At 47.1% G+C, this 27,500-nt stretch overlaps 2 protein-coding genes across 8 annotated transcripts in view; one reads left to right on the forward strand and one right to left on the reverse strand.

The window, feature by feature from the left end:
- The window catches only part of LOC117404193 (uncharacterized), a 35,589-nt gene extending 25,057 nt beyond the window's left edge, over window positions 1-10,532 (forward strand). For all 7 annotated transcript variants that reach the window (XM_059017382.1, XM_059017380.1, XM_059017376.1 and 4 more), the window contains exons 11-20: window positions 110-187; window positions 542-592; window positions 1,515-1,586; window positions 3,320-3,490; window positions 4,269-4,490; window positions 4,588-4,689; window positions 5,007-5,105; window positions 5,639-5,734; window positions 6,669-6,926; window positions 7,724-10,532. In XM_059017382.1, the coding sequence (XP_058873365.1) occupies window positions 110-187; window positions 542-592; window positions 1,515-1,586; window positions 3,320-3,490; window positions 4,269-4,490; window positions 4,588-4,689; window positions 5,007-5,105; window positions 5,639-5,734; window positions 6,669-6,926; window positions 7,724-8,203 (1,629 nt within the window). In that variant the 3' untranslated portion in view covers window positions 8,204-10,532. The remainder of the gene's footprint in view (window positions 1-109; window positions 188-541; window positions 593-1,514; window positions 1,587-3,319; window positions 3,491-4,268; window positions 4,491-4,587; window positions 4,690-5,006; window positions 5,106-5,638; window positions 5,735-6,668; window positions 6,927-7,723) is intronic.
- Window positions 10,533-12,977: 2,445 nt separating this feature from the next.
- LOC131724718 (FYVE, RhoGEF and PH domain-containing protein 1-like) overlaps window positions 12,978-27,500 on the reverse strand; it is a 17,157-nt gene continuing 2,634 nt past the window's right edge. Inside the window, exons 2-18 of the mRNA XM_059017354.1 lie at window positions 23,435-23,632; window positions 22,572-22,752; window positions 21,293-21,935; window positions 19,993-20,082; window positions 19,509-19,657; window positions 19,081-19,237; window positions 18,779-18,917; window positions 18,391-18,449; window positions 17,927-18,073; window positions 16,570-16,662; window positions 16,381-16,460; window positions 16,193-16,223; window positions 15,335-15,436; window positions 14,953-15,078; window positions 14,664-14,825; window positions 13,766-13,912; window positions 12,978-13,602 (exon numbers count right to left, since the gene is read on the reverse strand). Coding sequence (XP_058873337.1) covers window positions 13,339-13,602; window positions 13,766-13,912; window positions 14,664-14,825; window positions 14,953-15,078; window positions 15,335-15,436; window positions 16,193-16,223; window positions 16,381-16,460; window positions 16,570-16,662; window positions 17,927-18,073; window positions 18,391-18,449; window positions 18,779-18,917; window positions 19,081-19,237; window positions 19,509-19,657; window positions 19,993-20,082; window positions 21,293-21,935; window positions 22,572-22,752; window positions 23,435-23,632 — 2,768 coding nt within the window. The 3' untranslated portion in view covers window positions 12,978-13,338. The remainder of the gene's footprint in view (window positions 13,603-13,765; window positions 13,913-14,663; window positions 14,826-14,952; window positions 15,079-15,334; window positions 15,437-16,192; window positions 16,224-16,380; window positions 16,461-16,569; window positions 16,663-17,926; window positions 18,074-18,390; window positions 18,450-18,778; window positions 18,918-19,080; window positions 19,238-19,508; window positions 19,658-19,992; window positions 20,083-21,292; window positions 21,936-22,571; window positions 22,753-23,434; window positions 23,633-27,500) is intronic.

The following is a 27,500-nucleotide window of genomic DNA, read 5'->3' on the forward strand; positions in this document are numbered from 1 at the left end:
GTGTGTTAAATATCACAGAACAGTTCAATAAAATAAAATGCAAATGAAAAAGAGACTCTGGGGACTGAGTGAAAGCGCAGCGTTAACGATGGAGTGTGTCTGTTTTCAGAGCGTGCAGAAAGTGAAGCTGGAGGAGAGCCAGCGAGACCTGTGGCAGGATGAAGATTACATCGTGCCTTACAGCAAGGTGTGAGAGAAATCCTCTTCATTCAGAAATCCTCTTCGTTCAGAAATCCTCTCGTGTGTAAAGATTGTAGTCTTAGAACAGCTCAAATTAGACAATGCGACATACAGGAGAATAAAAGAAAGTAAATGGATAAATAGACTGAACACGATTATGCCAACGGGACTCAACAGAAAAGAATGAACTAATTAACTTTAATAAATATATAACAATGTGTGTCTAATTTCCTGAAGGAGACCTGCGGAAGCCTGTAAATTTATTTTTAATTTATTTTTATTTTTTTGGTTAATTCTTGTTTTGTTTAGTCCAGTAAAACGATATCGCCTCCTCTCCTCTTTGTCTGTCGTCTAATTTCAGAACGAGAAGGAGGAGCAGTACAGTGCTTTGAGTGCGGGAACGATGAGAGAGGTGAGTGTGCTTTCATTACAAACTCGAGGAGGGGGGAGAGCCACACCTGTGTCATTTGAAATTACAGCTCTGGCCAAAGGTTTTGCATCCCCCTGTAGAATGAACTCCCTCAGCTTCATAGAGTCCAATGAAAGCTGCTGAATAATGTCCCCTTGTTAACATATTGAATCACACACCCTCTATATAGAATGAACTCACTCAGCTTCATAGAGTTCAATGAAAGCTGCTGAATAATGTTCCCTTGTTAACATATTGAATCACACACCCTCTATATAGAATGAACTCCCTCAGCTTCATAGAGTCCAGTGAAAGCTGCTGAATAATGTTCCCTTGTTAACATATTGAATCACACACCCTCTATATAGAATGAACTCACTCAGCTTCATAGAGTCCAATGAAAGCTGCTGAATAATGTTCCCTTGTTAACATATTGAATTCCACCCCCTCTATATAGAATGAACTCCCTCAGCTTCATAGAGTCCAATGAAAGCTGCTGAATAATGTTCCCTTGTTAACATATTGAATTACACACCAGCGTTTTGTAGTTTTCCAGATACTTAATGAAAAACGAACAAAAATCTAATGTGAAATACTCTTTTATTTTATTTTTTTGCGATATCATTTTGTAGTTTCTTCGATTTTAAAAAAATCTAAATTATGGTCATCTAGTTGTGTGTGTTGGTTTTATTTATTTTTTTAATAAAATGTCTCAATCCTAAAATTCTAGGTGATGCAATTCTTTTGGTCAGAGCTGTATATTGTATTTTATTTGTCATTTGATCATTATTTATTGATTTTTTACCTGGTATGCTTCTGTATTTGTAGCTGTGATTCCTGCTGGCTTATTTGTAATAGACATGTAATTAACGTGGGCCGTTGTAGTTATTACAGCATTATTGTAACTAATTTACTTCTGTTCCAGTTCCCCATCCCACAATATCTTAACCCGGAAGACTTCTCGTATTTCTACGTGGATAATGAGGATGACAATGACGTGAGTTTATCGATATTCATGTATCAAACAGAGGGATAACTTATGGGATGAGAGCTTAAAGAAAATCTAAAGTGTTCCGGAAGACTTCTAGTGGAAACGTTTGCCATTGAATTTATGAAGTTTCTTTCAGTGTTTCTGTTGAAGACGCTGAGAAAGACTTCTGGTGGAAACGTTTGCCGTTGAATTTATGAAGTTTCTTTCAGTGTTTCTATTGAAGACGCTGAGAAAGGCTTCTAGTGGAAACGTTTGCCGTTGAATTTATGAAGTTTCTTTCAGTGTTTCTATTGAAGACGCTGAGAAAGACTTCTAGTGGAAACGTTTGCCGTTGAATTTATGAAGTTTCTTTCAGTGTTTCTATTGAAGACGCTGAGAAAGACTTCTAGTGGAAACGCTTGCCGTTGAATTTATGAAGTTTCTTTCAGTGTTTCTATTGAAGACGCTGAGAAAGACTTCTAGTGGAAACGCTTGCCGTTGAATTTATGAAGTTTCTTTCAGTGTTTCTATTGAAGACGCTGAGAAAGACTTCTAGTGGAAACGTTTGCCGTTGAATTTATGAAGTTTCTTTCAGTGTTTCTATTGAAGACGCTGAGAAAGACTTCTAGTGGAAACGTTTGCCGTTGAATTTATGAAGTTTCTTTCAGTGTTTCTATTGAAGACGCTGAGAAAGACTTCTAGTGGAAACGCTTGCCGTTGAATTTATGAAGTTTCTTTCAGTGTTTCTATTGAAGACGCTGAGAAAGACTTCTAGTGGAAACGTTTGCCGTTGAATTTATGAAGTTTCTTTCAGTGTTTCTATTGAAGACGCTGAGAAAGACTTCTAGTGGAAACGTTTGCCGTTGAATTTATGAAGTTTCTTTCAGTGTTTCTATTGAAGACGCTGAGAAAGACTTCTAGTGGAAACGTTTGCCGTTGAATTTATGAAGTTTCTTTCAGTGTTTCTATTGAAGACGCTGAGAAAGACTTCTAGTGGAAACGCTTGCCGTTGAATTTATGAAGTTTCTTTCAGTGTTTCTATTGAAGACGCTGAGAAAGACTTCTAGTGGAAACGTTTGCCGTTGAATTTATGAAGTTTCTTTCAGTGTTTCTATTGAAGACGCTGAGAAAGGCTTCTAGTGGAAACGTTTGCCATTGAATTTATGAAGTTTCTTTCAGTGTTTCTATTGAAGACGCTGAGAAAGGCTTCTAGTGGAAACGTTTGCCATTGAATTTATGAAGTTTCTTTCAGTGTTTCTATTGAAGACGCTGAGAAAGACTTCTAGTGGAAACGTTTGCCGTTGAATTTATGAAGTTTCTTTCAGTGTTTCTATTGAAGACGCTGAGAAAGACTTCTAGTGGAAACGCTTGCCGTTGAATTTATGAAGTTTCTTTCAGTGTTTCTATTGAAGACGCTGAGAAAGACTTCTAGTGGAAACGTTTGCCGTTGAATTTATGAAGTTTCTTTCAGTGTTTCTATTGAAGACGCTGAGAAAGGCTTCTAGTGGAAACGTTTGCCATTGAATTTATGAAGTTTCTTTCAGTGTTTCTATTGAAGACGCTGAGAAAGGCTTCTAGTGGAAACGTTTGCCATTGAATTTATGAAGTTTCTTTCAGTGTTTCTATTGAAGACGCTGAGAAAGACTTCTAGTGGAAACGCATGCCGTTGAATTTATGAAGTTTCTTTCAGTGTTTCTGTTGTTAGTTTTCTATTGGCGGAGTCGTGATCTTTGACCTCTCTCGGGTACGTTTCCCCGCAGGACCAGGACGGACCCAAGAAGCGAAGCCGGCGGTCGTGTGGCGGGTGCGAGGCCTGCCTGCGCACCACGGACTGCCGCACCTGCGACTTCTGCCAGGACAAGCCCAAATTCGGAGGCCGGAACAAGAAGAGGCAGAAATGTCGCCTCCGGCAGTGCCAAGTGGAGGCCATGGTGAGCTATCATCATCATCATCATCATCATCATCATCATCATCATCATCATCATCATCATCATCATCATCATCATCATCATCATCATCATCATCATCATCATCATCATCATCATCATCATCATCATCATCATCATCATCATCATTGAACTTTCATTGTAAAGTTGATTCATACCGCAGTGTGCAAGTTTTTAAGAACATCACTTTGCTTCTGTGGTTTTATGTTGCTGATGCGTACAACTCTGGACGAATGTTCAGCATCGCCTCGTATTTTAGGATTAAAAAAAAAAATATCTGAACAGAATTTTATATCTTTTATTTAACATCGTGTAGTCAAAGAAACTACAAAATGATATCGCAAAAATTAGTCATTTTAGCAGATGCTTTTATCCAGAGCGACTTGCAGAGACTAGGGTGGTGAACTCTGCATCATCAACAACTGCTGCTGCTGCTGCTGCAGAGTCACTTCCAATAGGAGCTTGTTTGTTTTACGTCTCGTCCGAAGGACGGAGCACAAGGAGGTGAAGTGACTTGCTCAGGGTCACACACGCACTCACGCGCACACACACACACACACGCTCGCGCGCACACACACACACACACACACGCACAGGGAGTCAGTGGCTGAGCTGGGATTTGAACTTCCTGTTATCCAGCCCCTTTCTCTAACCGCTGGACCCCCGAACCAGTAATAATAATAATAATAATAATAATAATAATAATAATAATAATAATAATAATAAACGGATGAATTTGTGTTTTTTTGGTTTTTTTGGGCAGAGGCACCTGCTTCCCTTCCAGAGGGGTCAGACGAAGCACATGGGGGACGTCGGCTGGCTCGGACCGGGCAGGCAGCGCCCCCAGTCCCCCAGGACCCCCAAACTGCGCAGGAGCAAGGCGGGGCGCCCCCGAAAGAAAACCTCCCCAGACTGGCCCTCGTGGGGGGCATTTCAGTTCACCAACGATGATGACGAGGAGGAGGAAGAGGAGTACGAGCTGCAGGTAACCTCAGCCCTTTCCTCATTAATAATAATAATAATAATAATAATAATAATAATAATAATTCTCTCTTTCCTTACCCCCACCCCCCCCACATCAGTACGAGGAAGAGCTGGAATTGGAGGAAGACTGCATGGAAGAAGACATTGAGCTGGACAGACGGGTACCCCCAGAGTTACAGGGGATCCCCAAATTCTATCAGGTAGCTTCAGCTGGGACGAGCAATTCCATTTCCCTTTTTAAAAATCCGACTTCCTAACGCAACAATTAGCAGCATTCTGTTTAAAATGTGCTTCTTACCACAGTGGCAACAACGCGACTTAAATCTGGAGGCTCGGTTTGTCTGTCTGTCGGTCTGTCTTCAGATGAAAGCAGTTGAACGATCCCATTATTACATCTCCTAAAATATCCATTCCTTCGATTTTGGAGTTGATTTTTTTTTTTTTTAAAAACAGGAATTTGATCCTAATTCTGAATCCTGCACACAGTCTCTCACTTGTCCCCCATTCTCCTCTCCAGGGTGACCCCTCGCCTCAGTTGCCCCAGTACCCCGGTTACCCCAACCACAAACCAGAGACACAGCAATTGTACATGAGCGGGTACCCCATCGCAATGCAGGTGAGGAACGAGGAGGGGAGGGGGAGAGGAGGAGGGGGAGCAGATTATTTCAGAGATAGACTTCATTGAGGGGAGCTCTGAACCCCAGGACTGGGTGCAGCAGCAGCAGCAGGGCTAGTGTGAGTTTGTAACCCTGCTCAAACTCCTGGCTCCTGATCATTTCAATATTAATAATAATAATACTAGACTTCATTGAGGGGAGCTCTGAACCCCAGGACTGGGTGCAGCAGCAGCAGCAGGGCTAGTGTGAGTTTGTAACCCTGCTCAAACTCCTGGCTCCTGATCATTTCAATATTAATAATAATAATACTAGACTTCATTGAGGGGAGCTCTGAACCCCAGGACTGGGTGCAGCAGCAGCAGCAGCAGCTCAAAAGCCACACACACACACAGTGACACACACACACACACACACACAGACACACACACACACACACACACACACACACACACACACACACACACACACACACAGTATTTCATGGGCAGGCGAGATGTTTGATGCTCTCCTGCTCTTCTCCTGCTCTCCGCAGGGCTGCATGAAGACTGATTACGGAAACGTCCAGATCATGAAAGTGAATGAGTTCTCAAGACCCGGAGAGGAGCTGAGCGACTGCTTCCCCTCCACTGTGAGTAAACCACACGAGAGTTAAACAGAAACAGCCTTATTTCAACTACTTATTTCATGTGTGCGTGTGCGTGTGTGTGTAGAGCAGTTACTTACCCGGGATTGTCCATTTATTATTATTATTATTATTATTATTATTATTATTATTATTATTATTATTATTATTTTGGCAGACTCGCTCAGGTGTCACAGGGCAGCACAGGGTTACAATGCAAGATTCAAATTTAAACACAGTGTAGTTTACACTGAGTAAGTGCAAATTAACACTACTAGAATACAGCATGAACTGGGATGCTCTGTATAATAATAACACTACTAGAATCCAATATGAACTAGGATGCTCTGTATAATAATAACACTACTAGAATCCAATCTGAACTAGGATGCTCTGTATAATAATAACACTACTAGAATCCAATATGAACTAGGATGCTCTGTATAATAATAACACTACTAGAATCCAATATGAACTAGGATGCTCTGTATAATAATAACACTACTAGAATCCAATCTGAACTAGGATGCTCTGTATAATAATAACACTACTAGAATCCAATCTGAACTAGGAGGCACCCAGTTCGGATGACAGCGAGTTAGCAATCTGCAGTGACGCAGCAGCAGTGCAGGGATAGTGTATCAGCTGAGGATCCAGTAACGTGGTTCTGAGCTCAGGGGAGTCCAGCGGAGAGCAGGGAGGGGCGGAGCGAGAGATCTAGTCTGAACAGGGGGGTCTTGAGGAGGCAGTGGAAGGTGGTGAGAGACGGGACGGTCCGTTAGATGCACATCAATTCAGTCCTTTGTTCATGTGGTCGACAGGTTTTACTAGCAGCTTGATCAGCCCCCAGTGTGTCTAGCTAACAAGCTCAGGTGTGTCTGATTATTAAACTCAGTGACATTTCGTCCCATTGACCACGGTGGGGGTCCCTCTCTTTCAGGAGGTCCAGGTTCTGTACGACAGGACGGGGGCCCCTGTCCTCTTTGAGAAGCCGCCGCCACCACCGCCCCCCCCCGTGGTGCCCCAGATGCTGTACAGCAAGGCCACAGCGCCCCCTTTCTGCAGGGAGGTGCAGCAGCAGGGAGAGAGGGAGGCGATTGAGACCATTGACCTGGAGGAAGAGGAGGAGGAGGAGGAAGGGGTGAAGATCGTTCAGGTCGACACGGGGGACGATGACGTGTTGGAGGTCACGCCAGTGGTGAGAGAGCGAGAGAGAGAGAGAGAGAGAGAGAGAGCAGTGTAACTGTGACACACTCATTGGCACCAGATTTAGAAATACAGAAAGATTTAAAAAAAGCGTTTCCACTAGAAGTCTTTCTCAGCGTCTTCAATAGAAACACTGAGAGAAACTTCATAAATTCAACGGCAAACGTTTCCACTAGAAGTCTTTCTCAGCGTCTTCAATAGAAACACTGAAAGAAACTTCATAATTTCAATGGCAAACGTTTCCACTAGAAGTCTTTCTCAGCGTCTTCAATAGAAACACTGAAAGAAACTTCATAAATTCAACGGCAAACGTTTCCACTAGAAGTCTTTCTCAGCGTCTTCAATAGAAACACTGAAAGAAACTTCATAAATTCAACGGCAAACGTTTCCACTAGAAGTCTTTCTCAGCGTCTTCAATAGAAACACTGAAAGAAACTTCATAAATTCAACGGCAAACGTTTCCACTAGAAGTCTTTCTCAGCGTCTTCAATAGAAACACTGAAAGAAACTTCATAAATTCAACGGCAAACGTTTCCACTAGAAGTCTTTCTCAGCGTCTTCAATAGAAACACTGAAAGAAACTTCATAAATTCAACGGCAAACGTTTCCACTAGAAGTCTTTCTCAGCGTCTTCAATAGAAACAGTTCTGTCTTGAAATCAGAGCTCTTCATCCACCACCCTCTCTACGCATCCATCGAATCCTTTGCATGTGACTCTCTTGTTCTTAATTATATATATATATATATATATATAATATATGCCCCCTCTTCTCCTCCTCCTCCTCCCAGATCACTGGTATCTACAGCCTTGCCTCTGGTGAGTCAGCCCAGCCGCAGCCCCACGAGCTCCTCCTCTTCCTGGACCGGATCAGGCAGGTCCCCCTCCCAGCACACTGGGTGGGTCTGGCGCTGGAGGGCCCGCGGATCCAGCTGCTGCAGTGCTCCAAACTCTCCACCATGTCTGACACCGTGGTCCAGATTGAGCCCGGGTTCTACTACCAGATCACAGTGCAGGGTCAGCCCCTGCTGCTCTCGCACCCGCTGTACGAGCGCCACCCCCAGCGGCTCCTCGCCGTCGGAGACGTCATCGGCCTGCTCGCCGACCTGGAGGGGTACAGGGTGTGCCCCGGGTACCCCAGTCACCTGCCCGGAGCCGAGGGGGAGGAGGAGGGGGAGCCTGTGATGTTTGTGAGAGCAGCAGCCTGTGACCTGCTGGTGCGGAGCGAGGGGAGGTGTGACCGCTGCAGCGTGACCCCGCTGGTCGTGTGAGGGGGGGGGGCGCCCCTGAAAGACGTGTGGGAAGGAGGACGCCAGGACGGACAGACAGACTGAGACAGACAAACTTCTTTTTTTATTTAAGGCATGCAAGTATAGTGGGTGTGTGTTTGTTTTTTAAATTCTTTTTAGAATGGGATTGCCCTCTGATCTATTACTGGTTTGTTTTTTCGATTTTTTTTTTGGTTTTTTTTTTTTTTGTCCTTCGCGTTTATTCCAGAAAACTGGTAACCTCGAAAAATTCCCTCCTGCAGAAAAGGACAGTTAAAACACTCGCCTGTCCCGTGAAACAGGGCTTCGTTTTGGATACAGCCATTCCTAAACTCTGTCGTGTGAAACGATTACAAAACTTCTCGCCCGAAGGACGGAGCACAAGGAGGGGAAGTGACTTGCTCAGGGTCACACACACACACACACACACACACACACACACACACACACACACACACACACACACACACACAGAAACGTCACTGGTGCTGAATTAGAAACTTATAGAAATCACGCTAACTATTATCCACTGTCTGCTGACCAACCCAGACCTAAAAAAAAAATCACTCGGGCAGCCAGAGTTGAACCCTGGGCTGCAGAGGTGGCAGGAGAGACACTGTCTGTCTGTCTGTCTGTCTGTCCGTCCGCACCACATCGTCCTCTTTCTTCTGTATAAAGACTCTACCTCAATGCAACATGTTTTCTATAGAAATTCTGTCCAGCTTCTTCTTCCACTACAGAACTATTGAATGAATGAATTTGAATTTCAACTGCTCCCTTAAAAAGTATACTTTGATCCGTTCCGAGATCCAGTCCAGAAAGGTAGATTAATGCTTTATTAATGATGTATGTGTGGGTGTGTGTTTTAATTTTTTATTTTTTTTTTTATTTAATATTGTGTTGAATTTCGTAGGTCGTCCAGGATTGTTGGCTTTCGGTTTGAAGGTTTTCAAAATGTATTTATTTTTTTAGACCCCCCCTGTCACTGTCTGCATATTTTTTCCATGTTAACTTAACAGTCTGTGGCTCGGTTTTATAATGCTTAAAAAAAAAAAAATGTAATTAAAATCGTGACCAAACATAGATATATAATGTCGATCTTTACGCCAGATCGATATTAACTAACTGGTATTTTTTCACTGCAGTCGTATTAAACAGGCTTGCATTTCCGCAAACGGCCGCTAGAGGGCAGTGAAGCTGCTGGTGATTAAAATGTAAAACAAGGTTTGAGAAGAGGGTGTTAATAAGCTGCGATACACACCCTTTATCTAACCACTGAGCTCCTCAAACCCGCTGCCTTCCACACTGCAGCCCAGCGCTTTCTTTATCTAACCACTGAGCTCCTCAAACCCGCTGCCTTCCACACTGCAGCCCAGCGCTTTCTTTATCTAACCACTGAGCTCCTCAAACCCGCTGCCTTACACACTGCAGCCCAGCGCTTTCTTTATCTAACCACTGAGCTCCTCAAACCCACTGCCTTCCACACTGCAGCCCAGCGCTTTCTTTATCTAACCACTGAGCTCCTCAAACCCGCTGCCTTCCACACTGCAGCCCAGCGCTTTCTTTATCTAACCACTGAGCTCCTCAAACCCGCTGCCTTCCACACTGCAGCCCAGCGCTTTCTTTATCTAACCACTGAGCTCCTCAAACCCGCTGCCTTCCACACTGCAGCCCAGCGCTTTCTTTATCTAACCACTGAGCTCCTCAAACCCGCTGCCTTCCACACTGCAGCCCAGCGCTTTCTTTATCTAACCACTGAGCTCCTCAAACCCACTGCCTTCCACACTGCAGCCCAGCGCTTTCTTTATCTAACCACTGAGCTCCTCAAACCCACTGCCTTCCACACTGCAGCCCAGCGCTTTCTTTATCTAACCACTGAGCTCCTCAAACCCGCTGCCTTCCACACTGCAGCCCAGCGCTTTCTTTATCTAACCACTGAGCTCCTCAAACCCGCTGCCTTCCACACTGCAGCCCAGCGCTTTCTTTATCTAACCACTGAGCTCCTCAAACCCGCTGCCTTCCACACTGCAGCCCAGCGCTTTCTTTATCTAACCACTGAGCTCCTCAAACCCGCTGCCTTCCACACTGCAGCCCAGCGCTTTCTTTATCTAACCACTGAGCTCCTCAAACCCGCTGCCTTCCACACTGCAGCCCAGCGCTTTCTTTATCTAACCACTGAGCTCCTCAAACCCGCTGCCTTCCACACTGCAGCCCAGCGCTTTCTTTATCTAACCACTGAGCTCCTCAAACCCGCTGCCTTCCACACTGCAGCCCTGCGCTTTCTTTATCTAACCACTGAGCTCCTCAAACCCGCTGCCTTCCACACTGCAGCCCAGCGCTTTCTTTATCTAACCACTGAGCTCCTCAAACCCGCTGCCTTCCACACTGCAGCCCTGCGCTTTCTTTATCTAACCACTGAGCTCCTCAAACCCGCTGCCTTCCACGCTGCAGCCCTGTGCGTTTAGCTTTTTTTTTTTTTTTTTTTTTTTTTTTAAATATTCATGCAATTTCAGTGTATTGAAACATTGTCAATGTTTGGAGAATAGTTAAGACAGATTTTTATATATATATTTGTAAATAATTGTCTACTTTTAATAATAATAATAATAATAATAATAATAATAATAATAATAATAATAATAATAATAATAATAATAATAATAATAATAATAATTATTAAAACTGGATCAATACAGTTAAAAAAAAAAAAAAGTGTTTTGCAGTTTGAGAATGGAATTGAAAATCTGAGATTCAATTCAAGTTTCTTTTTGGTTTTGCCTAAAACCAGGATATGTACCCCGACCCCCCCCCCCCCCCCCCCAGATTAAAGTTTTATGAAATAATAAACTGGTGTACATTGTCTCCCAGACCCAGGTCGTTTTGCTTTGTGTTTTGGGGCAACAGGTGACCTCAGTACAATTATCACAACACTTTTCAAGATCCCATTTTCTGGCGTTTTCTTTTTAAAACGCTTTGTGCAGAGGAGCTGGAGAGACTACCCCCTGCTATCTACCTCAGGTAAGTTAGCAAGGTTGAAGGGGGGTAGGGTAAGGTTTTGGGGTTTTGCGATGGGGCACTGCTGTGTGCTAAGAGGTGCAATTGGAGGGGGCAGGATTCTTCAGCTCTACAGCTCTGGCTAAAAGTTTAGCATCATCCCCCTGTAGAATGAACTCCCTCAGCTTCATAGAGTCCAATGAAAGCTGCTGAATAATGTTCCCTTGTTAACATATTGAATGACACACCCTCTATATAGAATGAACTCCCTCAGCTTCGTAGAGTCCAATGAAAGCTGCTGAATAATGTTCCCTTGTTAACATATTGAATCACACACCCTCTATATAGAATGAACTCCCTCAGCTTCATAGAGTCCAATGAAAGCTGCTGAATAATGTTCCCTTGTTAACATATTGAATTCCACCCCCTCTATATAGAATGAACTCCCTCAGCTTCATAGAGTCCAATGAAAGCTGCTGAATAATGTTCCCTTGTTAACATATTGAATCACACACCCTCTATATAGAATGAACTCCCTCAGCTTCATAGAGTCCAATGAAAGCTGCTGAATAATGTTCCCTTGTTAACATATTGAATCACACGTGCCTCAAGCCTGACCTGGACTGGAGGGAGCACCCTTTCTCTTAGGGAGCGAGGGAGCCCCCTTTCTCTTAGGGAGGGAGGGAGGGAGGGAGGGAGGGAGGGAGCCCCCTTTCTCTTTGGGAGGAGGGAGGGAGCCCCCTTTCTCTTAGAGGGATGAGGGAGGGAGCCCCCTTTCTCTCAGAAGATGGTGAAAGATAACACACAGAAACAAAAACACAGACAAAAGTGTATTCAAACCAAAAACGTTTGTATTTTTATTCATTATTAATTTATTGATTTTTTTAGTTTTTTGCACAGATTTCATTGGGAGATCAACGTACAATGACTCCTAGTGGCCAGCCACTCATATAATTAATAATAATAATAATAATAATAATAATAATAATAATAATAATAATAATACAGTCGTGTTTACACATTAAAATCCTCCACACAAAGGCATTTTCCACTTAGCATGAAACATTGCGTCTGGCAAAACAAGGGAGAAAAATTATTTAGGGTGCGCTGATACAAAAACTCATAACTGCCTTTTAGAAGTACTTAATAGTCTGGTATTAAAGCACAGAGAGGTCTGGTAAAGCATAGGGAAGCATTGTAAAGCACAGAGAGGTCTGGTAAAGCATAGGGAAGCATTGTAAAGCACAGAGAGGTCTGGTAAAGCATAGGGAAGCATTGTAAAGCACAGAGAGGTCTGGTAAAGCATAGGGAAGCATTGTAAAGCACAGAGAGGTCTGGTAAAGCATAGGGAAGCATTGTAAAGCACAGAGAGGTCTGGTAAAGCATAGGGAAGCATTGTAAAGCACAGAGAGGTCTGGTAAAGCATAGGGAAGCATTGTAAAGCACAGAGAGGTGTGGTAAAGCATAGGGAAGCATTGTAAAGCACAGAGAGGTGTGGTAAAGCATAGGGAAGCATTGTAAAGCGCAGAGAGGTCTGGTAAAGCATAGGGAAGCATTGTAAAGCACAGAGAGGTCTGGTAAAGCATAGGGAAGCATTGTAAAGCGCAGAGAGGTATGGTAAAGCATAGGGAAGCATTGTAAAGCACAGAGAGGTGTGGTAAAGCATAGGGAAGCATTGTAAAGCACAGAGAGGTCTGGTAAAGCATAGGGAAGCATTGTAAAGCACAGAGGTCTGGTAAAGCATAGGGAAGCATTGTAAAGCACAGAGAGGTATGGTAAAGCATAGGAAAGCATTGTAAAGCACAGAGAGGTGTGGTAAAGCATGGTAAACTATGGTAAATGCAGGACATAAACATGGAGGTAAACTGCAAAATTACGTGCAAATTTACCCTGGTAACTTTCAAAAGGGGTGCCAAGATAAAATATATTAATATTCCAATCTCAGGCTTGTTAGAAAGTCTAGTCTTTGAGCTATGGTGGACTGTACGAGTCTCTCTCTCTCTCTCTCTCTCTCTCTCTCTCTCTCTCTCTCTCTCTCTCTCTCTCTCTCTCTCTCTCTCTCAATAAATAATAATCTGTGCTCCACGCATATTCTAAAGTCTTGGAATTTCTTGAGCTTTGTAAAATTGAAAGCTGCTCCGAGATCACGTGTTCTCACCCGCTGACCCCTCCCCTTCCTCCTCTGCCTTGGAGATGGAGGCGTGGCCTCCTGTCGGCTCCTCCCCCTGCCCCGCCCTGCTCAGAACCTCCATCCAGCGGCGTTGTAGCCCCTCCCCCTCCGCGCTGAAGTAGAGGGTCAGGTGACTCTGGCTGATCTTGAAGGCGGAGCGCCGCTCCAGTTTATCGGAAGCATCCGGGACCAAGACTTCGAACCCGATCAGAGGAACACTGCGCTGAGCCTTCACGTCCTGCAGGGGGCGACAGAGAGATAGCGAGTTAACAAAATAACAGGGTTACAAACTCACACTAGCCCTGCTGCTGCTGCTGCTGCTGTTGCTGCTGCACCCAGTCCTGGGGTTCAGAGCTCCCCTCAATGAAGTCTATTACTGGGAGATCGTAGAGGGGTCTCACCTGCGGAGCTCCGTAGATGTACAGAACCAGCGGCTCGTTCTCTGGGACCACGAACCACGCTTTCTGCCAGCCACGCCCCGCCCCCTTCTCCATGAAGTGCATGTAGCTGCAGACCACGCTGTTCTCAGCCACGACTGAGGCCTGCTTCTGCACAGAGAGAGAGAGAGAGGGAGAGAGAGAGAGAGGAGAGACAGGGAGAGAGAGAGAGACAGAGAGAGGGGAGAGAGAGAGAGGAGAGAGAGAGAGAGAGGAGAGAGAGACAGAGGAGAGACAGGGAGAGAGAGAGAGACAGAGAGAGGGGAGAGAGAGAGAGGAGAGAGAGAGAGAGGAGAGAGAGACAGAGAGAGAGAGAGAGACAGAGAGAGGGGAGAGAGAGAGACAGACAGACAGAGACAGAGAGAGGGAGAGAGAGGAGAGACAGAGAGAGAGAGAGAGACAGACAGAGAGAGAGAGGAGAGAGAGAGGAGAGAGAGACACAGAGAGAGAGAGACAGACAGAGAGAGAGAGAATCAGCACACTGCAGGTTTGCAAATAAAACTCCATTCCTGGTTTCACTAGGAGTTTAATAATCAGACACACCTGAGCTTGTTAGCTAGACACACTGGGGCCGATCAAGCTGGTAGTAAAACCTGGACTGGGTGACACTGCTGTGCAATAGGAGTCTGATTTCCAGGCCTGCTGTGTGATGCAATCAGATACCATATTCACTAGTGGCTATCCACTCTGACCTTGAGTGGGTGTGGGGGGGAAAAAAGAGCCTCTACAACACGGCTCAATAGCCCAATCCAAACGCTCGCCTGATGTGACTTAACCCTAGAAAAAAAACTCCTGGAAACGCTCCTGTAAAATTCGATTGAACAGTCCGGTGAATCTGCGGCTCCTCCTCCCGCTGTCTCACCTCCAGTATTGAGCGCCGTCTCGTGGGCGGGGCGTGGGCGGGGCAGCCCGGAGTGGGCGGGGCCCCGTGCAGCGCGGTGTAGCAGTCCACGCACACGCGGTTCGGACGGTTGTTATCGTACAGCAGCCTGGCACGGAACTCGGAGCACCTCCCACACACCACCTAGAGAGAGAGGGTGGGGGAGGCGGAGAAATAGGGAGACGGAGTGAGGGGGAGAGAGGAGGAGAGGGTACTCTTACAGCACCCCCACAACGCCCCCTAGTGTAGCCCCCCCCGGTACTGCACTCACATGTCCGCAGGCTTTGCAATGATGCCTCCTCTTGGTGATGGAGTTGAAGGACTCCTGACACGTCATGCAGAGGGTGACCTCCTTCTCTCGAATGGGCGTGGGGGCCCTGCGCCCGAGATCTGTGTTCTAGAGGAGGGGAGGGGGAGTGAAAGGGAGAGGAGCAATAGATATTAAAAACAAACATGATCTACGATGCGATGGCGACGATGCAATACCTATTAGATATTTGATACTATAAACAGTGATTCAGTCAAGTCCCTGTTGGGGCGCCAAAATGAATGACATGCCATTCAGTTCAATGGGCTGAAGGGCCAGTTCTTTAAACCCTGTGCCTCAGTTGAGGAGGGGGGTGGTGGGGGGCTAGGGGGTGGGGGGTACTCACTGGTGAGTTAGGGGGGGTGTAGTCCTCTTCTCTAAAAGACATGTTGAGCAGTTTAAAAGTTTCTCGTGTCTGCTCATGCTTCTGAATGGTGGTCTGAATTGCCTAGACAGAGAGAGAGAGAGAGAGAGAGAGAGAGAGAGATTCAGGGAGGGGAATAAGACTCAGCGGGCGTCCTCCGATCCCATGACTGAGCCAGCTTCCTCTCCTACACCCAGGAACTCGAGGTTAGCGAGCTACCGCCCTCTGGAGGACAAACACCAGCCCTGCAGGTGTCCGCTCCGAGCTCACTGGGCGTCTGGCCGGTTGGGTCCGCTGTAGGGCTGGTGTTACCATCTCTAAAGGATGGTAACTTTATTGGGGGCAGAGAATATGCAGTTTTGCCATTGCCTAGTTTTTAAACCAAACTAAAAAGCTGTGTTGCTTTGCATTTCTTAAAATGTAATTGTGTCGCGTTTTATTATTATTATTATTATTATTATTATTATTATTATTATTATTATGTAGTCATTTAGCAGATGTTTTTATTCAAAGCGACTTAGAGACTAGGGGGGTGAACTCTGCATCATCATCAACTGCTGCTGCTGCTGCTGCAGAGTCACTTCCAATAGGAGCTCGTTTGTTTGACGTCTCATCCGAAGGACGGAGCACAAGGAGGTGAAGTGACTCGCCCAGGGTCACACACACGCACGCTCGCACGCACGCACACACACACACACACACAGGGAGTCAGTGGCTGAGCCGGGATTTGAACCTCCTGGTATCGAGCCCCTTTCTTTAACCACTGGACCACTGAGCTTCCTTACAAACCAAACAGTCTGGTTTGCTGTTACTGCTTCATTAAGAAGAGGATCCTCTTACCTGAACCCAGTCTTTCTTCTCTTCTTCAGTCCTGCAACAGTAAACAAGCGAGTCAGTAACACAACCACAGAATCTGACACTCTCAATAACCCGCGCTAAAGAATGTCCTGACCAAGTTTCATTGCAGCTGGATAAGCGGTGCTCCTGTATTATTTATTTACTTATTCGTGGGAATACAAATCTCATACCTGGATTGTAGCTCCAGGGATCTCTGCTTCCCGGAAACCAGGAACGTCCGGGAGATGTTAACACCGCTCGTCTCTTTCAACTGGGAACAAAATTGGAAGAAAGGAATTGTGCGGAATGTTATCCTCTGTCTATATATATATATATATATACACACAATGGCATTCGACGCGGTGGACAGTTTGACTCACCTCCATCCTGTCCACGTCTATCCTTGCTCGGACGCTGAATTTCTGCCCGATCAAGCACAGCTTGGGAACGCAGTACAGCAGCCTGTCGTTGAACTGCAGAGACACAGCGAGATGATCTGTTAAGCCGAGGGAACGCGAAGCCACTTTCTCAGGAACAGCGGTGGTTTGAAACCTGGTTCCAGGAGACCTGGTCTGAGATTGCTGCTGTATCAAACCCCCAGGTCTCCCTGTCTGGTGTGCCGCGCAGCGTCCTGAAACCTGCAGCCTCCTGAAACCTGCAGCCTCCTGAAACCTGCAGCCTCCTGAAACCTGCAGCCTCCTGAAACCTGCAGCGTCCTGAAACCTGCAGCCTCCTGAAACCTGCAGCCTCCTGAAACCTGCAGCCTCCTGAAACCTGCAGCCTCCTGAAACCTGCAGCCTCCTGAAACCTGCAGCCTCCTGAAACCTGCAGCCTCCTGAAACCTGCAGCCTCCTGAAACCTGCAGCCTCCTGAAACCTGCAGCCTCCTGAAACCTGCAGCCTCCTGAAACCTGCAGCGTCCTGAAACCTGCAGCCTCCTGAAACCTGCAGCCTCCTGAAACCTGCAGCCTCCTGAAACCTGCAGCCTCCTGAAACCTGCAGCCTCCTGAAACCTGCAGCCTCCTGAAACCTGCAGCCTCCTGAAACCTGCAGCCTCCTGAAACCAAACTCCAAGCTGCAAAACAGCGACTTCGTGTTCCCTCAGCTTTAGGCTATTGCCAAGGTCCTGCGTATGCATGGGTTGCATTAAACATGAGTGACAGTAACCCAGCGTGCAAATCAAGGCCGGTTCGTCAGGGAGAGGAGAGAGAGGAGAGGAGAGAGGGGGAGAGAGAGAGGAGTGGTGAGGAGAGGGGGGAGAGAGAGAGGAGAGGAGAGAAGAGGAGAGGGGGAGAGAGAGAGGAGAGGAGAGGAGAGGAGAGAAGAGGAGAGGGGAGAGGGGGAGAGAGAGAGGAGAGGAGTGGAGTGGAGAGGAGAGGAGAGAAGAGGAGAGGAGAGAGGGGGAGAGAGAGAGGAGAGGAGAGGAGAGAGGGGGAGAGAGAGAGGAGAGGAGAGAAGAGGAGAGGAGAGGAGAGGAGAGAGGGGAGAGAGAGAGGAGAGGAGAGGAGTGGAGAGGAGTGGAGTAGAGAGGAGAGGAGAGAAGAGGAGAGGAGAGAGGGGGAGAGAGAGAGGAGAGGAGAGGAGAGAGGGGGAGAGAGAGAGGAGAGAAGAGGAGAGGGGAGAGGGGGAGAGAGAGAGGAGAGGAGAGAAGAGGAGAGGGGGAGAGAGAGAGGAGAGGAGAGGAGAGGAGAGAGGAGAGGAGTGGTGAGGAGTGGAGTGGAGAGGAGAGGCATCTCACCAGGATTAGGTATCTGTCCTGCGTGGTCCCGTTCTTGGCTGAGAGTTTCAGGATGTGTCCCTCTTTAATGAGCTCGTTTGTGGGGTTCACAATGTCCTCCTCCCCGCCCAGCAGCTCGTAGACTTTCAAGAGCTTGTGCATTCGCTCCTGAAACACACAGACAGACAGACAGTCAGACACACAGACAGACAGACCGACAGACACACAGACAGACAGACAGACACACAGACAAACAGACAGAAAGTCAGACAGACAGACACACACACAGACAGAGACAGACCAGGGATGGGAATCAGACTCCCGTTGCACAGCAGTTTGATCCATTCCTGCCTTCACGATGAGTTTAATAATAAGACACACCCAAGCCTGTCAGCGATACACACTGGGGCTTCACTGCGGGTTTAATAAGATGTTGTTTAAGATGCCTGATTGAAGCACAGAGCCGTGGCTCCTCTGGGACTCACCATCTTGCGAATGGCAGCGTTGGAGTGTTCTGCAGCCGTGGCAATCAGCTCCAGAGACTCTGCAGGGAGGGGAGGGGAAAGATCAGCCGACGATAACGATGATAATAATAGCAATCACAACCGTCATCATCATCATCATCACCATCATCATCATCATCATAATAGCAATCATCATCATCATCATCATAATAATCGTCATCATCATCATAATAATAATAATAATAAGAGTTGGGACAATATTGAAAATCTCTGAAATCATAATTTCAAGAATCGTGATAATTGCAATTATAGTGGTGTTTGCTCTTTCAGATTCCACTGGTTCTGCAATTATGAAACAGAGCCTCCCCTCGCTAAACCCAGGCCAGGTTATTTGGGATAACCCTCTTACTCTGGGCGTCCTTGCTGTCGGAGGCCTCGGGGGGCAGCTTGTTCAGGTAGTCCTTGAGCAGCAGCTCGTAGCGCGGGATCCTCTGCACGGGCTCCAGCATGTGGTGCTGCAGGGTCAGGTTCCCACACACCTCCTGCTTCTGCAGGGACACGGGGGGAAGAGAAGAGGAACTTCAACCACCGCCACGAGACACACACACACACACACACAGGGAGTCAGTGGCTGAGCCGGGATTTGAACCTCCTGGTATCGAGACCCCTTTCTGTAACCGCTGGGCCCCCGAGCCTCGGTTCGTCTCTCACCTGGATCTTGTGGATGATCCCTTTGAACTGCGCTGACCGGTCCATCCAGGAGTTGACCAGCTCCATGGCGCGGTCGAAATTCTTCACATACTCCCCGTACATCTTCAGAAAGGGGGCCAGCTTCTGCAGGATGTCCCCGATCCGCGGGTTCGAGTCCCTAACGGGGAGAGGAGGAGGAGAGGAGGAGGAGGAGGAGAAGAGGAAAGGAGGAGAGGCGGAGGGGGAGAGGAGGAGGAGGAGGAGGAGGAGGAGGAGGAGGAGAGGAGGAGGACTTTTCAACAACAGCTAACCCCAACCCCAAACACAACCCCCAACCCCAAACACAACCCCCACCCCCAACCCCCAACCCCCAACCCCAAACACAACCCCCAACCCCAACCCCAACCCAACCCCAACATCAACCGCAACCCCCGGGTCTCTGGACTCACCACTCCTGCATGCGTTTCTCGAGTTCGGGCAACAGGAACTGCTGATGGAAGCAGTGGATGGAGCAGATGTTGGAGAAGATCCTCATGACAACCTCAGAGGGAAAAGAACTGTGACAGCGAGACTCCTCAAGGAGCTGGGCACAGAACACCTGAGAGAGGAGGAGAGGAGGGGAGAGGAGGGGAGGGGAGAGAGAGGATGGGAGGGGAGAGGAGGGGAGGGGAGAGAGAGGAGGAGAGAGGAGAGGAGGGGAGAGAGAGGAGAGGAAGGGAGGGGGAGAGGGGAGGTGGGGGAGGGGAGAGGGGAGGTGGGGGGGAGGGGAGAGAGGAGAGGGGGAGAGGAGAGGAGGGGGGAGAGGAAAGGAGAGAGACATAAAATTATTATTATTTGTTTATTTATTTCAGCTTTTTCTGAAAGCACTTCCATAGATAACACTCCTGCTACACGAGGGACATTTCCACTTGATCAGGAACCCGATGCTTTTACCTGGTCCAGGAGGTGCAGTCTGGATACGTAGGCCTTCTCTGTGTGCAGGAGCTCGCTCGCAATATTGAACACTTTCTGCTGAGCCGAAAACTGCGTGAAGGAAAAACACAACAGCAGTCAGAGAGATTGACTGGATAGGGTACAGAGTTACATTATCCTGACACTGTCTTTTTGTAAAAGTTTACCACTGTATTTATGCAGAAGCATTTCACCAACAAACGTTTCCACTGGAAGTCTTTCTCAGCGTCTTCAATAGAAACACTGAAAGAAACTTCATAAATTCAACAGCAAACGTTTCCACTAGAAGTCTTTCTCAGCGTCTTCAATAGAAACACTGAAAGAAACTTCATAAATTCAACGGCAAACGTTTCCACTAGAAGTCTTTCTCAGCGTCTTCAATAGAAACACTGAAAGAAACTTCATAAATTCAACGGCAAACGTTTCCACTAGAAGTCTTTCTCAGCGTCTTCAATAGAAACACTGAAAGAAACTTCATAAATTCAATGGCAAGCGTTTCCACTAGAAGTCTTTCTCAGCGTCTTCAACAGAAACACTGAAAGAAACTTCATAAATTCAATGGCAAACGTTTCCACTAGAAGTCTTTCTCAGCGTCTTCAATAGAAACACTGAAAGAAACTTCATAAATTCAACGGCAAACGTTTCCACTAGAAGTCTTTCTCAGCGTCTTCAATAGAAACACTGAAAGAAACTTCATAAATTCAACAGCAAACGTTTCCACTAGAAGTCTTTCTCAGCGTCTTCAATAGAAACACTGAAAGAAACTTCATAAATTCAACGACAAACGTTTCCACTAGAATTCTTTCTCAGCGTCTTCAATAGAAACACTGAAAGAAACTTCATAAATTCAACGGCAAACGTTTCCACTAGAAGTCTTTCTCAGCGTCTTCAATAGAAACACTGAAAGAAACTTCATAAATTCAACGGCAAACGTTTCCACTAGAAGTCTTTCTCAGCATCTTCAATAGAAACACTGAAAGAAACTTCATAAATTCAACGGCAAACGTTTCCACTAGAAGTCTTTCTCAGCGTCTTCAATAGAAACACTACAAGAAACTTCATAAATTCAACGGCAAGCGTTTCCACTAGAAGTCTTTCTCAGCGTCTTCAATAGAAACACTGAAAGAAACTTCATATATTCAATGGCAAGCGTTTCGTCTAAACACTGAAAATCTTTCTCATTGAATTCAAGCCTCTTTTAGCTTTTCCAAACATCGCCGAACTATTTTCTTTCCATATGAATAAAAATCAGCTTTTTTTATTTTTTATTTTTTGTCTTTACCTCTGAAGAATCCTGTCTCTCTGTTTTGGGGGGTACAGCTTGCATCTCCTCCGACTGGCTCTGACTCGGGGTCTCGCTGCTTTCCTCGTCTCCGCTCCCCTCCCCCAAATCACTGTCCCCCTCCGAGTCTCCGCCCCTCTCCTCCCTGTGGGCGGGGCGGGAGGGGTGTGGTCTCTCCCTCTCCCCTGCCCCCCTGTCCTCCTCTCCTGCGAAACACAGGTCCTCGCTGTGCGATGGAGAGCTGATGCTGTCAATCCCGCTGTCCCGACTGGCCAGCTTGCCGTCGCTCAGGCTGGAAGGGGGCGGGGCCAGACGCTCGGAGCAGCAACCCGATTGGTTGGCCGGCAGGTCCCTCATTTCCAGGGGGTCCAGGAGCCTATCGGACGGGGCGTAGCCCGATTCTGATGGCCGGCAAGCTTCCTCTTGGGGATCCCTGGCCAGGCTTGGGCTCTCCTCCCCTTCTCCCATTTCTGTCCTTCTTTCTCTTTCTCCCTCTCCCTCTCCTCCTCCTCCTCTTTCTTCTGCCCCCTGTTTTTCTGTCCGGTCCCCGTCGGGGGTTGAGATCAGGTCCAGTTCTGGTTCCGAGACTCTGATCAGACCCAGTGAGACTCCACTGGTGTCAGGGACGAGAATAATCTGCTCCCTGAGAGAGGGAGAGAGAGGGAGAGGGAGAGAGAGAGGGGGAGAGAGAGAGGAAGAGAGAGGGGGAAAGTGGAGAGAGAGAGAGGGAGGGAGGAGAGGGGAGAGAAAGAGAGGGGAGGGGGAAGGGGAAGAGGGAGGGAGACAGAGGGAGAGAGAGGGAGAGAGAGAGAGAGGGAGAGAGTTTTATAACATACATTACAGTGGGTCAATAGCAGTGCTGACAGACAGTCTCTTGGGGAATATCTACTAAATCAGCCGTAAGTATTGAAGTCTCGCTCGATGTCGTACTAAATAAGCCTTTGTCAATGTCTGCAAGACTTAAGAGTTGAAACGTTTGTCATTGCATTTATTAAACGCAGGTACAGGGCAGCTGCAATGGGGTGAGGCTGGTAGAACAGGACCAGAGTGTGCGAACTATACCCTAAATGATCTTCAATGGCAATGCAGACAGACAGACAGACAGACAGACAGACAGACAGACAGACAGTGGCCATGCAGTAATGGTTCTGTGTGATACTGAGGGTCAGTGGTAGCACACGTATAGGACAGCATGACTGAAGCAACATGATTTCATTCTATATAGATTCCTTTTCCCCAGAGCTACAGTTTGGTTCCAGGATAACGACCTGGTTTGTACCTCTCAAACTTCTCGATGAGTGGCAGCACGCAGGAAGGAGTGACGCCCCCTTCAGTTCGGGCGAGGGTCCCCCGGTCCCCCCGAGGATCCGCAGGCAGGGGGCGGGACGGGGGTGGGGGATTGTGCTGCCCCGCCCCTTTCGGGCGACGCCCACTCCGCAGGTGAGGGGGCTTCGGTGGCACTGCGGGGGGGTCAAACACAAACAGCAACCAATCAGAGAGCAGAGCACAGCACAGGGGACCAATCAGAGAGCGGCTAAATAATAATTAAAAAAAAAAAAAATCAGTTTCATAAAGTAAAGACATCAGAAATTATTGAAAAATAAGCAATAATACTGAATCATAACAATGCATAACAACGTCTCCCATGCACTGCAATAACGGTTCTGTGTTACACTGAGGGGCAATGGAAGCACAAGTATAGGGCAGCTGCAGTGGGGAGAGGCTGGTAGAACGGGACCACAGTGTGCGAACTATACCCTAAATGATCTTCAATGGCAATGCAGACAGACAGACAGACAGACAGACAGACAGACAGACAGACAGACAGACAGACAGGGGCACTGCAATGGCAATGCAGACAGACAGGCAGACAGACAGACAGACAGGAGCACTGCAATGGCAATGCAGACAGACAGACAGACAGACAGACAGACAGACAGGGGCACTGCAATGGCAATGCAGACAGACAGACAGACAGACAGACAGACAGGGGCACTGCAATGGCAATGCAGACAGACAGACAGACAGACAGGGACTCTGCAACGGCAATGCAGACAGACAGACAGACAGACAGACAGGGGCACTGCAATGGCAATGCAGACAGACAGACAGACAGACAGACAGACAGGGGCTCTCACTCACCTTGAGGTTTGGGTCCCGCTGTGTGGGGTCTCTGTTTGGGGGGCGCGGGGGGGTTGTGCTTGCTCGTCCCGTTGCAGTCTTGGGGGATCAGTGGCCCTGGGTCCGAGCAGAGCCGGTGGGGGGTCTGCCTGCCCACCAGACAGGAGCTGGGTTCGAGGGAGAGAGACTTGGAGAGGAGACGAGGGCTGGACGAAGACCCTGGAGAGAGAGAGAGAGTGAGAGAGAGAGAGAGAGAGAGAGAGAGAGAGAGAGAGAGAGATATAGTTATCTATTGATAATAACTAACTACAGTAAAACCTGTCTAATCTGACATCATGGTAGCATAGGGAAGCATTGTAAAGCACAGAGAGGTCTGGTAAAGCATAGGGAGGCATTGTAAAGCACAGAGAGGTGTGGTAAAGCATAGGGAAGCATTGTAAAGCACAGAGAGGTGTGGTAAAGCATAGGGAAGCATTGTAAAGCACAGAGAGGTGTGGTAAAGCATAGGGAAGCATTGTAAAGCACAGAGAGGTGTGGTAAAGCATAGGGAAGCATTGTAAAGCACAGAGAGGTCTGGTAAAGCATAGGGAAGCATTGTAAAGCACAGAGAGGTCTGGTAAAGCATAGGGAAGCATTGTAAAGCACAGAGAGGTCTGGTAAAGCATGTTAAACTACATGGTAAATCAGGGTTGAAAGGAGGTATAACTGCAGTGTAAAAAAATGAAAAGAAAATAATATACATATGTACATTATTATTATTATAATTATAATTATTAATATTATTATTATTTATTTCTTAGCAGACGCCCTTATCCAGGGCGACTTACAGTCGTAAACAAAAAATACATTTCAAGAATCACAGTACAAAAAGTTAACCCGCAGCTACATTCCTTACAGAACAGGCTGACAAAGCTAAACTTCAGCATCAACACCCTTCATTAAAACACAGCGCACCTGAACAAACCCTACCTATTAAGCCAGGTCCCTCGAGCCAGTATAAAGTTCTCTGAGTGTCTCCCTTGAGGACCAAGCACACAGACACCCAGGTGAATCAAAATATCAAAATCTATCCAGGTGCCCTGAACCAGCCGTTACTAGATTTGAATATCCTGGAACCTGATCAAAACCCCAGCCCTGCCCCCTTCTCAAGGTTACCCCCGGCAACCACCTGAAAACAATGGACCTGCTCAGCCAACCAGACTCCTCCCTGCCCTCCTGTAAGGACACGCCCTCTCGCAGGATTCATGTACTCTTAAGGTGGACCTGTCAGAAATGTGTGCGGTCTCTTAAAGGGTACAGAAGAACCTTTTTTGATTTTATTGGGTTACACGTTCCCATGTGTTGCTACAACTGTGTGTATTGTTTTATTTATTTTTATTTATTTTTTTTACATTTTGACCACTTTTTGAAACTTTTAAATTGCATTCCACTGCCTCCAAGATGGCTTCACCTGTACCCGCATCCCAGAACTACATTTCCCATCATCCTCCTGCTCGCCTATGTAGCTGAGATGAATGTACCGGTGAGCAGGAGGATGATGGGAAATGTAGTTCTGAGATGCGGGGTACATCCTTATGTTATGGGAATGTCGTGCTTCTGTATGATCAATGGCAGCTACAACGGGATGAGGCTGCCATTGGTAGAATGGGACCACTGTCTGCTAACTAGACCCCATTCCAATGGCAATGCAGACAGACAGACAGGGGCACTGCAATAGCAGTGTCTCCTTCCCTCTGTCTCCTCTTCATTTCCGCACTGTCTGTCCCCTGGTCCTGGTTTCTGTGCTTAAATGTGATTTGAGTGTTTGAAGGGTTAACTTGTTAAAAAAAAAAATCCTGTTTATTATTTAAAAGACTTCAATCTAGTCTCCCCTGAATCATCCTTGCTCAAGGCTAAACAGATTAAATTCCTTCGCATTGAGGATTTGAATAATAATTTTTTTTTTTTTTTTAAATGACTGCAAAGATTACAGCACTCTTATCCTTGAACAATCCTTTTAGTAACACTGCAGGGTTAGAAACACGCCCAGACTTCATTGAGGGGAGCTCTGAACCCCAGGACTGGGTGCAGCAGCAGCAGCAGCAGCAGCAGCAGGGCTAGTGTGAGTTTGTAACCCTGCTCAAACTCCTGGCTCCTGATCATTTCAATATTAATAATAATAATACTAGACTTCATTGAGGGGAGCTCTGAACCCCAGGACTGGGTGCAGCAGCAGCAGCAGCAGGGCTAGTGTGAGTTTGTAACCCTGCTCAAACTCCTGGCTCCTGATCATTTCAATATTAATAATAATAATACTAGACTTCATTGAGGGGAGCTCTGAACCCCAGGACTGGGTGCAGCAGCAGCAGCAGCAGGGCTAGTGTGAGTTTGTAACCCTGCTCAAACTCCTGGCTCCTGATCATTTCAATATTAATAATAATAATACTAGACTTCATTGAGGGGAGCTCTGAACCCCAGGACTGGGTTCTAACCTTCAATTATAAACATTTCTCCTTAAAATTCAGGCTCTGTTGCAGGGAGTGCCTTTGCATCAGGCTAGCCAGTGCGTTAGTCACGCAGTTTCACAGAGTGACAGGGGTGGGAGGCTGAGGTGAGAGGAAGTTAATAGGATGACTACAAGATGAGACAGAGACGGGACTCCAACCATCTCCAAATCCAAATACCTAAACGCCCTGCTGCAGCAAATCATAATCCTGTGGTCCAGTCATTTAACTGTAGCTGACATAACAATTCCTCTGTAACTAGAAAACACTGAAAGAAACTTCATAAATTCAACGGCAAGCGTTTCCACTAGAAGTCTTTCTCAGCGTCTTCAATAGAAACACTGAAAGAAACTTCATAAATTCAATGGCAAACAGGGTTTGAGGAGCTCAGTGGTTAGATAAAGAAAGCGCTGGGCTGCAGTGTGGAAGGCAGCGGGTTTGAGGAGCTCAGTGGTTAGATAAAGAAAGCGCTGGACTGCAGTGTGGAAGGCAGCGGGTTTGAGGAGCTCAGTGGTTAGATAAAGAAAGCGCTGGGCTGCAGTGTGGAAGGCAGCGGGTTTGAGGAGCTCAGTGGTTAGATAAAGAAAGCGCTGGGCTGCAGTGTGGAAGGCAGCGGGTTTGAGGAGCTCAGTGGTTAGATAAAGAAAGCGCTGGGCTGCAGTGTGGAAGGCAGCGGGTTTGAGGAGCTCAGTGGTTAGATAAAGAAAGCGCTGGGCTGCAGTGTGGAAGGCAGCGGGTTTGAGGAGCTCAGCGGTTAGATAAAGAAAGCGCTGGGCTGCAGCGTGGAAGGCAGCGGGTTTGAGGAGCTCAGTGGTTAGATAAAGAAAGCGCTGGGCTGCAGTGTGGAAGGCAGCGGGTTTGAGGAGCTCAGTGGTTAGATAAAGAAAGCGCTGGGCTGCAGTGTGGAAGGCAGCGGGTTTGAGGAGCTCAGTGGTTAGATAAAGAAAGCGCTGGGCTGCAGTGTGGAAGGCAGCGGGTTTGAGGAGCTCAGTGGTTAGAGCGCGGGGCTGCAGTGTGGAAGGCAGCGGGTTTGAGGAGCTCAGTGGTTAGAGCGCTGGGCTGCAGTGTGGAAGGCAGCGGGTTTGAGGAGCTCAGTGGTTAGAGCGCTGGGCTGCAGTGTGGAAGGCAGCGGGTTTGAGGAGCTCAGTGGTTAGAGCGCGGGGCTGCAGTGTGGACGGCAGCGTGTTTGAGGCGGCATTCACTCTGAAGCACAGAAAAGAAGAAGAAAGAAAAGGCAACGTGTGTTTTTTAAGTGCGAGGAATCTGTTAAAGGGGCAACGGCAGCTTTCCCTGCGAGCGGGCCAGTGCCTGGGTGCCGTTGCCCTTTTAAGAGCAGGGTGGTCCTCGCTTCGCCTAATCATTTCCACATGGGGGCAGCCGTGAGCCGTTATTCTTGGTTTCTTTTTATTTTTTTTATTAATTCCATGTGTTGATTGGATCCAGCCAGGCTATTACAGGAAGCTGAAAATATCCCATTCAGTTTATTGGCGTCACACTGTGTAATAAAGTAATGCGTTTAAGACACAAGCGCTGTTTACAGCAACGGACTCTATATCAGAGTTATACAGCGATGAATGCATTAACAAGACCCTTAACTGAACTCA

Source organism: Acipenser ruthenus, chromosome 56 (genome assembly GCF_902713425.1).
Source record: "Acipenser ruthenus chromosome 56, fAciRut3.2 maternal haplotype, whole genome shotgun sequence".
NCBI lineage: Eukaryota > Metazoa > Chordata > Actinopteri > Acipenseriformes > Acipenseridae > Acipenser > Acipenser ruthenus.